The sequence below is a fragment of the Pomacea canaliculata genome, linkage group LG1 (genome assembly GCF_003073045.1).
Source record: "Pomacea canaliculata isolate SZHN2017 linkage group LG1, ASM307304v1, whole genome shotgun sequence".
NCBI classification, from domain to species: Eukaryota; Metazoa; Mollusca; class Gastropoda; order Architaenioglossa; family Ampullariidae; genus Pomacea; species Pomacea canaliculata.
This window is the reverse complement of record NC_037590.1, coordinates 12,932,238-12,942,406: the sequence shown is the minus strand read 5'-3', so window position 1 is coordinate 12,942,406 and position 10,169 is coordinate 12,932,238. Positions and strand designations below refer to the sequence as shown.

The window sequence follows — 10,169 nt, the reverse complement described above, 5'->3', positions numbered from 1 at the left end:
CTTATTATACAAAGAATTAGACTTTTACTTAGCCAGAGAACTACATATCTATTAAGTAATAAAGAATTATATCGATTGTTTTATTTATTGAACAAAAAAATACAGCAGAAAGAATTTCTTAAGTAATGTTATGATCAGAACACTCAGAAGTTACCTAAAGGTACTTGAAGATCGGTGTTTCACCACTCAAAATGTTGAAAGAATTCTCTTCACCCATCTTTTCTCTTATTATTTTAGATATCTATATTTTCTTTCTCAAAAACTAAGTTCGGCTGTACGCAAATTAAAAGAGAAAGAAAAAAAGGATATTCTTCACACACACACACACCGCCACAACCCTCCCGCCAGCTTACTTTTTATTTTCATGCTCTTTTCTAATAAGCAATACTTTAAAAATAACAAACAAAAAAGTAACAAAAGCGGAAAAGTGAAGACCCCGACCGGAACATCTGCTGAAACAAAGCTTTTTGCGGGGAAAAACATTTCCGTTGTCATTGGCCTTGTTTGTTTTTCGACCTTTTACCTTCGACTCTAAAATCGATGTTTACCTCCATTACAAGGTTGACTGTCTTTTGATCGTCAGCTTGTAACTGAGTCGCTGTCCTTCAATCGCCCAGTCAGATCTTTTTCTGACAGTGTCAATGCATTTGCAGACATTGACTTTTTTCTATTGTAGTTTTTTTCGATCCGAAGCACGTCACTTACTTTCCTGTGTGAAAATAACTGGTGTGACCAGTCCCTGACCATCCTTCAAGACAGGTCTAATCAATCTAGTAAGCTTGCTAACGTATACAAGCGACTGTGGAGACAACTCTTTTTCTGTTATTGACCACTTGAAAGCAAATGAAGTTTTATGTTTGGTCTGAACAATAAGAAAACAAGATGAGATAAATTACAGGAAACTCCGCGTGAAAGGCAGGGGAGGTAAACAAGCATGGTGGCCAAGGACATTTGGGTGAGTCGCATGGCTCATTGTATTGAAGTGTGTTCAAACGAAAGATCAAGGTTTGCCGGCCACTCGGAGTCTTTTTATCTTATTCATTTGACTGTCTCACACTTGTAATCTCCTAGTGGTGGAAGAGCTTATAAAAACTGATTTTTTTTAAACATCTCTTTGCTACATGTTTTCTGGTATTTTGTCTGACGCAAGCTTTGTATGCAACCATGTACTTTCATTCAAATAAACAGGAAGACACAACAGTCCCCAGATAAGACATCGTTCTAAATTATTTGACAGATGGACGGGCGCAGGAGGGAAGATTGTTGGCGGGTCGATGAATAAAGAGACGAAAGAGTGCATACATAGACGATCAATAAATGGATTGAGGACAATACCAACGCTGCAGACGACGTCCCCTGCATTATCATTAAAATCATAACAGCAACATATCCCCGTTGTAATGATCAACGTTGAAAACTTGTACAAGTTCTTGAACTGCATTGTTGTTTAGGAGTGCCGATGGAAGAAGTAAGATCCAAGAGGTATCGCATGGTAACGTGTCAACAATAAACGATTGAATTAGGAAGTAAAAAAAAAACACCAAAAATAATTAATAAAAAGGCACGAGTTCAACCTATAATAATAAAGTTAAACATGAACTCCATGTCCCTGTTCCCTTGTTTACAAGCACTGCACACTATGTCGTTTTCTCCATTGACAGAAACGACGAAAGAATTACACTTGTCTCATAAAGCTCCTCTAATTATCAGCATCCATCAGGTTCATATCCTCTTTGTAAACAGTGCTCCAGGCAAAGTTCACATGTTCTCCCTAGAGGCGACCATCTTGAAAGCAAGACATTTAACAACTTAAGCTCACAGATTCATGAAAAGTCCCACTAAATGAAAGGATCTTCAACAGATACAGAGCAGAAAAACGATTGATGACATCATATGATGATATTCATGATAAAAACACAAGAATAAAGCTTGAAGCTCGAGGTAGGTAGCATTAGAAAGTCTTTTGCGAAGAAAACGTCGATGATCCGGAAGGTAAACTTGTGGGAGATACACAAATGCAGCGGGGCTTGTCACGAGCCTCATGAGTATTGATGGATCATTACTGCTAGCCGAATTTAAAAAGTTTTATATAACAATATACATACACACATATATATATATAACTGCTAACCAATAGTGTGCAACCAGTCCTTTCATCTTCATCCCAACTCTCACTCACTTTATCTTTAAAAACCTTCATCTTTTTGTCATAGATGCATGTCTACTGATGCGATCACGCCAGACCAGTCACCAGTCACGTGCACGTGCATGTGCATGTATTAAAAAAATGCACAGACGCACGCGCATACGTTACTAAGAGATGACATACCAAGGTTTCCGGGATAACCACGACGCTATGGAAACAGATTTTTTTTTTCAAATTTTGCATCTATAAACTGTTCATTCGTGACCATGTTGTTTGCCCTTGATAAAATGGTCGTGTAATAGGCGTAAAAAAACGAAAATCTCAACTTCATTTCCAAACAGAGGAGACTGTGTTGCTTCTGTGAAAGGGGCAGGTAAACATTTTTCCGGATCTTTTCTCCATTAGACGGAGAATGGCGATAGGGCACGGGTATATTTGCAGTTATCAGATACTGGCCACCACAACAGATCAATGGACTTAATCTTCGGGGGTTTTCGGCAGTCACGTGACGTCCCCGCTAGTGATGCATGAACTGTATAAAAGCAAGATAAGCACAGCGACAGAGAGGTACTGCATCACATGGTTCTCATCAGGTGCACCAAACTGCCGCGGGTTTATATATGTTTCGTGTGGTTGGCCGTAGGTAAGTCTCAAATCTAGGAAAACATCTTTACTGTTGTGGTCAGCCTTGATTTTCACAATCTCATAATTTAGACCACGACCACCGCTGCCGCCTCCTCCTCCGCCTGTCCCTAATGGCCCAGTGACTTTCCGTTGATATCTTTGTCGTCTAGTATTGTGTGCATCTAGTCTTCACTGCTCCTTTTTTTGTCTTTCTCGTTATTGCCTGCTAAAGGAACCCAGATGTTTGAAGTCACTTGTTCAGCTTCACCTCCTTTCGTTGGCTACGTTTCCACAGGGACCGAGAGCTACACGATGATCCAGCCTGCAACCTTCACAGCGGACACAGTGAAAGAGTTCATTCAAGTGAAGATTGCCGTGATGATTGACAGGTCTGCCGCTATTATTTTTCTATGAATCAAAATTTGGATATTAATTATCAATCTGTCTATTGTTTGTTCGTGTAGCCAAAGATAGGCTCAGTTTTGAATCTGTTTTGAAACCTTGCCGTGATATAGCCTTAGTTGCTGGCTCGGCGTAAAACTCCCCCATCGCTCCGTACAGCCGCCTTCTTTAATGAATGCCTCCAGCAGCTGGCTGTCACCTGCCTTTATCTACGCGTTGATCTGTGTGTGCAGAATATACATTCCACTCTGCGTGGGGTGGGGATCGTCGGCAACTTCCTGTGCTTCGTCACGCTTGTGTTCTCCAGCCTGCGCCGCACCTCCACCTGTATCTACATGGCCGCCATCGCGGTCCTCGACACTCTCATCTTGGTGCTGGATTTCTGCGTCCTGTTGCGCGGCTACCTAGGCGAGACAAGGTTCTACTTGCAAAGCAACTGGTCTTGCGGCGTCCAATACTTCCTCTTCTACTTTTCCATTCACTTCGACGTCCTTCTCCTGATAGCCATGACCTTTGATCGCTACATAGCCGTACGCTTTCCCTTCCAAGCCCAGCGCCTGAGCTCGCCGAGGTCAGGCCCTCGCCGTCATCGCGGCCATGGGTATGTTCTCCTTCTCCCTCAACCTCCAGATCCTCTTCACGCGACGCCTGCAGCCTTCTGGAAACGACCTTGACCCGTTGAAATGCTGGTACCCGGACCCCGAGGTGGAGAATTTCATGATGAAGGTCTACACCTGGATCGACGCCTCCATCTACAGCTTCATACCCTTCTGCACGCTGCTCGTCGTGAATGTTCTGATTGTCATTCCAGTTGCGCAAGTCGCGTCAGTTCAGTCAGCAGTTCACCCACAGGAGGCGCCACCTGCAAGGCGGGCGAAGCATTAGCTGGTCGCAAGACCTGCGCGCGGAAGTGGAACGGGGCGCAAGTGAAAGTAGCATGCACACCATAGACAGCGACATCAACATCATCATCAACTCCCCGGGAGAGATGACAGTAGCGACGCCAGGAAATGGTGCAACATACAGCTTGGCATCCCCCTCGCCGATGACGCCGACAGCAAGGACGAAGGTATCGAATGCCGGCAGCGTTAGAATGGCCAGAAACACCAACATCACCGTCATGCTATTGCTCGTGTCCTTAACCTTCTTGCTGCTGACCTCACCTGTCGTCATAGTCCTGCTGTACAAGCGTTACTACTGGCTGCCCACCAGGGACGAGGAGAAGGCCAAAGTTCGTCTGGTGCACGCTTTCGTGGACAACCTCATGTACACCAACCACGCCGTCAACTTTCTGCTCTATTGTATCAGCGGCCGTCGCTTCCGAATGGAGTTCAAGCGCACAGTAACTCGGTTTTGCAGCTGCCGGCTTTTAGTCAAAAGGCACAAGAATTAAGCACTTTTGCTATAGAAATATTGCTTTAACACTCAAAGACAATGAAGTTAGAACAGACCTGTACAAGTTTCTAAGTTACACAATTTTGTTAACAAATATTTAGTGCATTTTGATTGGCAAATATGCAACTTCCGGTTATAATTGCAACCACTACTAATCTATTGTGATTAAGTGTTGGAAGAAGCAAACACTTGCAGTGCTTTCAGGACAGAACATAACTCACAGATAGCCATGTCAATTATTATCAAGTATCATATCTTCTATTAATGTCCAGAAATGTCAATCAGGAACTGTTAGTTGCTGATAAGCAAAGCCAAAAGCACTAAATAATTCATGAAACACAGATACAGGTCTGTTGACTTAAGGCTTTAAATATTTTAATTACAAAGTTTTCTATAGAGGTAATAATACAGTATCTGAATTTTGAAACGGACATTTAACACAATAAAATGGAAGCATTTCTTAAAATAACTTGTGATAAATACATCCAATATATAAAACTGAACTTTTACATTTATAAAATAAAAATTTAGAAACTCTTGGTAATTTATATAATTTGCCACAACTGTGAATTAAAGCCATTTTATTTAGCGCGCACACACACAGAGACAAAAATAAGCAGAGTTTAAAGGTAAGAACCACTGAAATCTGCTCTAGATTTCCGTTTCAGACTTTCTAGCCAAAGCATCTGTGCACATTGTGGTCATGTTTTGCCAGCCTCTGCTTCTTCGTCTTTTAAAACGTGATTATTTGACTGATGATGACAGTTAACGAATTTTTTTTTAAGTATATATAGATCATTACTTTAAAAAAAAAAAAAAACTTTATTGTGTGACTTTGTATGATTCTAAGCATTTCCTTTTGTGACATACAAGTCTTTGCAATTCTCACCTGCTTTTTTCAGTGACCACTTTCATTCCTTGGCAATATTCCCATCGCTGATTTCAACATATTAATATGTAGTTTGTTAAATTATTATGTTTTGGATATCTTCGCCTTTTCTTCTACTCATTTTAATGTTAAAATATTTTGTGAAAGTTACCATGTTTCATTCTTGTGATGGTAAGGCTTCCCTGCAGGAGCATTTTCGTGTGAAATAAGTAAACACAGAGCTTTCAATTTCATTCCCAAAGAAATAACATTAACTTTCACTTTCCAATTCACTCTCTGGGAAAATGCTACCAATCTAAAATAGATTTCTCAAGTGCAAGAAGTCACCCATAGGGCTCCTCCTATTTATATTTGTTTCTGTACAATGATGTATAATTACCTAAGAACTCTTTCTCAGTTTGGAAAGAAAATCATCCTATCGTTCATCCCGTCAATCAATAACATGTTAAGGACAACAGCATATTTACTCTTCTTTTTACATCCAAACCATTGTTGGGTTGTGGCCAATAATCCCGCAGTGACTTATCTTGGCACCTATTGGCACAGCAGAAGCAACAAGGAAAGTTTAACCCTTGCAATTGATATATAATAGCAGAGCTGAGATAGGGCAAAAGAGGTGCTGCAGATCTGGCTGGTGAGTCACAAAGAGAGATGGAGTTGGCCACACTATTCTCCTGCCACTCAAGAGACATGCTGAAACTTTGCTGTGAAGACAAAGCATTTTTTGAGCCCATTTAATCAAGAGTAGAACATCTGCTGGCTCTCTTGTTGTTAGGGGAAACGTTTGCTTACTGTGACCGTGACCCCACAAACCACTCAGTTACACTACCAAAATGTAAACAGACATATAATTGATTTTTGATTTCTCTTACATGACGGTAAGAAACTGTCACTTTTACATCTTTGCAATCACTATCGATGTTTCCTCAGCTGACAAACTATTAATTCAAAAACAAGACTGACTTAATTGCATATAAAAATCACATACAATTTATTTACGTTAAAAGTCTCCACAAAGCGGCATACACAAATGCATAATGACTTAAAACTCAAAAAAAACATGCAACCACCCATGAAAAACATTCTTACCGATGATAAGTACACCATTATAAATTTAATTTTTATAAAGTTTAAGGAAAGTTGACCCCTAAAACCTGCAATCTTTCTGAAGCCTTCCTCAGCCTCATGATAATCACTGTTGAATGAAGATGAATCTATACAGGGATAACAATGTGACGACCACTATGTTTTGATATTCTTTTGCAATGAAAACATATTTTGTGATACAGTATGCAAAATATCCGTCATTTAAACCCAATTTGTGTTTCTTTCACTCTCTTACTAGGAATAACATTTAACATGAAACTTTAAATGGGGTAACCTGAATCCCAGGGGCAGAGTTCTGCTGCCATCTAGTGACATGCATGCATGTTTGTACGAAATGCTCCATATCATGTCATGAGACCAAAGTGCTTCTTTTTTTAACAAGGTACAAGGATACCAGTTTGCTATCTCTGTTGTTTCCAGAAACCACTGTGATAGAAAACGAGACACAGACAAGGAGCAAAGGCATGCAGGAAAAAATATCTACAGCAGACCAAGAGATGAGCTGAAAATTCATAAAGATTTGTTTCTCTGAGAGTAGAAGGCAGTCAACATGACAGTGCTGAAACAAGAGAAATGACAGACTTCTCATATCATCCAACTTCCAATGTATTATAATACCCACATTAACTTTCTTAACAGCAGCTATGAAGGAATTCAAATGTTCATCTCAAAAATACGGTCAGCTGCTGTACAAGGGTCTTCCTTAATCGGTCTTGAATAGGCCTCTAACACCATGCACAATAAACTTCTTTCCAGCAAGCCATCCCAGAAACCCCATGGTCTTGATTTGCTAAAAAAAATCAAACAGAACTTTCTTTAAGAAGACTCAAAGACTACTTATTTATTATGATTAAGAAAGATAATCAAACCTACATTTATTTAGCTGACCACAATTAGATATGATCACTATATAGTTGTAGTGATAATCTGTTCTCTTACTTGATATAGAAATACTAAATATCAAATTCTAGTTATTTTTCAACTAAATACCTGCTGAGACACAAAGCACTAAGCAGATATTATAAATTTGATTTGGAATACTGTTTATTTGTGGACATTTCTTTTTTTAGTCTAACAGGGAAACTAAATGATTCATGTTTACTTTAATGTTCAAACTTTTAACATATATTAAAGAAATTATAAGTATAAAGACATTTCTTTTCACCAACCCTTTCTTAATTGCCAGATACCCTCGTGTTTTGCTGGTCCTTTCTCTCTAGAAAAACTTGACTCCTTCTTCCATGATGGCAGCTTTACCAGATTGCTCCAGAGTTTTGAGTGCTCTCACCAGCAACCATTTCTCCATTCCGTGAAATTCTGCAACAGATTTATCATGTAATACTCAAATGTATGCAAACATACATAGCCATGCACACACAAACACACATGCATGCACTCACACAAACACAAAATTACAGACCACAGTCACAGGCATGTCATTTATTTCACTATGTCTAACCATCCATACCTATTTCCACATGGAAAATATTTTCAACAGATACAATTCTTCATTTGATGACTTCACAAACCACTTTTTTCTGGCACATAACTTCTTTTTACACATTACACCTTTTAAATTAGAGTGCTGGACTTGTTAAGATCACAATATAGGATCTGTTGCTGATTCAATGTCTATTACTCAAAAGAAGACTATGTGCAGGTGGAGTTTGTCTAACAGCTAAATGGTAAAATATCAAATAAAACTTGTATCTGCTGCACTGTAAATAAATATATGCATGGTTACCTACATCTGAGAAACTCACCTTCACCAACAGTATTCTCTCCATCAGTAAGTTCATAAAATGTGCAAACAGTGTTATTCATTCCATTAGCTGATACCTGCAAGCATGACATACATTAACACTTTCACCTATTTATCTTCCTGCTTTTATATGTTTTCATTTTTTTTTTTTTAACATCTTCAAATTACATTCATTAGATGTATACATGTAAACCATAAACAAATAAATAAAAATCATGTTTATAAAAATGTATTTTTCATATTTTTTACAAAATCTTGGCACTTTGGAATACTGCATGTAGATAAGACTATTTATTGGATGTTGTAGAGGAACACTCTTATAGTTTTAGAAAATGATTTTATGCCTGATTGATCTGTCTTCATTATGTTAAAGCCAAACTAGCTTGGGTAAGTGCTCCAACTGAACAAAAGTGAGTTTGTGAATTTGAGGCTTACCCAATTGTAGATTAATTTTCCCCACTCTTCTGGTGTCCTCCACATGACTAAACACTGCTTTTTCATCTTGTCCTGCCATTCTATATGACCTGTTTTGGAGCATCAGATTAAAAAATTCAGAAGTGCCTGAATCTCAATCACTATTTCAAAGCTTATATCACTATTACCAACCATCTGATTAAAAAAAAAAAACCAAGGAAGAAAGTCATAAAGCCTGACTATTTTTTTCTAAAATAATTATAGTAAATGTTACTAATAGGTGCAGTCTATTACACAGTGTTATTTACCCTAAGAACCTTGTAATCACAGCTGTTTTTCTGTGCATTTTTATCAGGGTTTTATTGAATGCAGAAAAGATAAACATACCTCTTTTTCTTAGTTCATCTAGGACTGTATATATTGCATCAACTGACAACTTCCCTGTAGTTTGTTAAGCAAAATAACAAAGTCCACATGACTTGTCATAGAATTCTGAAGCACTAGATTGCTGCTTAAAAATATGCTCACAGTTGAGTAAACCATTGACAAAGCAAAGAGATAAACACAATGATTTGTTATGCATAACAAATAAAAATATGGCTTTACTGATCAAATACCATATATATATAAAGTAAACTTTATCTTTGGACACAATATCCTGTATAAGATTTTCAAGGATACTTTTTGCGATTGACACATTAAAGGGCATATTATTTATACGATGTCACAAACTTTACAACTACCTATAAATGTCAAAACTTGAAATTTACCATGTAAACACACAACAAAATTCACAAAAAGGATGTTTAAAAAAGCTAAAAGAGATGGTAAGAAAGCAGCGCAATCAATAGTTGATCTATCTGAGCATGCTCCTTAGATTTAAAACAATAAATTCCATCCCAGCTTGCAATCACAATAAGGATACTACTAATGGCCTTATTGTGGAAAAGTTCTGAGTTCTGTGCCTCTGTAACATCTAAATTGTAACTCTTTGAATGTCGCTGATAAGAAAGTACCAAAGAACACCAAGCTTCCAGCTGTTTCTTCCGAGTCTCCAAATTTGGTTGTATTCTGTAATTACATATCAAGTAAATAGTAAACAAAACAGATTTATGTATTATTAGTAAACAAATATAACTAAAATATTCCTAACCATTCTCTACATGACAAAAATAACAGAAAATTAAAACAAATGTGTAAATTGTTTATTTTTTAAAATAAGAGAATGAGCACTAATTAATAATATAATAAAGAATACAAACGTAAAGAATGGTGGGAACTTATACTGCCAGGGCCACTCGAAAGCCGCCATTTTAGTATCGCAGGGGATGCTACTCCCTACCAATTTAGTCAAAACAAATGTTTTTTTTTATTAGTTATTAAGCGAAGTATTTTATGAATGTTCTGTATCATTATTTGTACAAAGCACT

General features: G+C 37.9%; 2 protein-coding genes across 2 annotated transcripts; one reads left to right on the top strand and one right to left on the bottom strand.

The window, feature by feature from the left end:
- Positions 1-3,010: 3,010 nt before the first annotated feature.
- LOC112560385 lies at positions 3,011-4,565 on the top strand. The gene is made up of 3 exons (XM_025232253.1): positions 3,011-3,133; positions 3,406-3,702; positions 3,984-4,565. The coding sequence occupies exons 1-3, from the start codon at positions 3,011-3,013 to the stop codon at positions 4,563-4,565; spliced, it is 1,002 nt and encodes a 333-aa protein (XP_025088038.1).
- Positions 4,566-6,175: 1,610 nt separating this feature from the next.
- Positions 6,176-10,072, bottom strand: LOC112572866 (vacuolar protein-sorting-associated protein 25-like). Its single transcript, XM_025252813.1, has 7 exons — positions 10,002-10,072; positions 9,665-9,810; positions 9,127-9,180; positions 8,761-8,849; positions 8,327-8,402; positions 7,733-7,880; positions 6,176-7,353 (listed from the first exon to the last, which is right to left on the bottom strand). The coding sequence occupies exons 1-6, from the start codon at positions 10,049-10,051 to the stop codon at positions 7,780-7,782; spliced, it is 516 nt and encodes a 171-aa protein (XP_025108598.1). The 5' UTR covers positions 10,052-10,072; the 3' UTR covers positions 6,176-7,353; positions 7,733-7,779.
- Positions 10,073-10,169: the final 97 nt, after the last annotated feature.

Coding starts and splice junctions, on each gene's coding strand:
- LOC112560385 (XM_025232253.1), top strand. CDS start 3,011: ATGTTTGAAGTCACTTGTTCAGCTTCACCTCCTTTCGTTGGCTACGTT. Junction 3,134..3,405: donor CAGTGAAAGAGTTCATTCAA/GTGAAGATTGCC, acceptor CTGTGTGTGCAG/AATATACATTCCACTCTGCG. Junction 3,703..3,983: donor CCTTTGATCGCTACATAGCC/GTACGCTTTCCC, acceptor TTGTCATTCCAG/TTGCGCAAGTCGCGTCAGTT.
- LOC112572866 (XM_025252813.1), bottom strand. CDS start 10,051: ATGGCGGCTTTCGAGTGGCCCTGGCAGTATAAGTTCCCACCATTCTTT. Junction 9,811..10,001: donor AAGTTCCCACCATTCTTTAC/GTTTGTATTCTT, acceptor ATGTAATTACAG/AATACAACCAAATTTGGAGA. Junction 9,181..9,664: donor CCACAATAAGGCCATTAGTA/GTATCCTTATTG, acceptor AACAAACTACAG/GGAAGTTGTCAGTTGATGCA.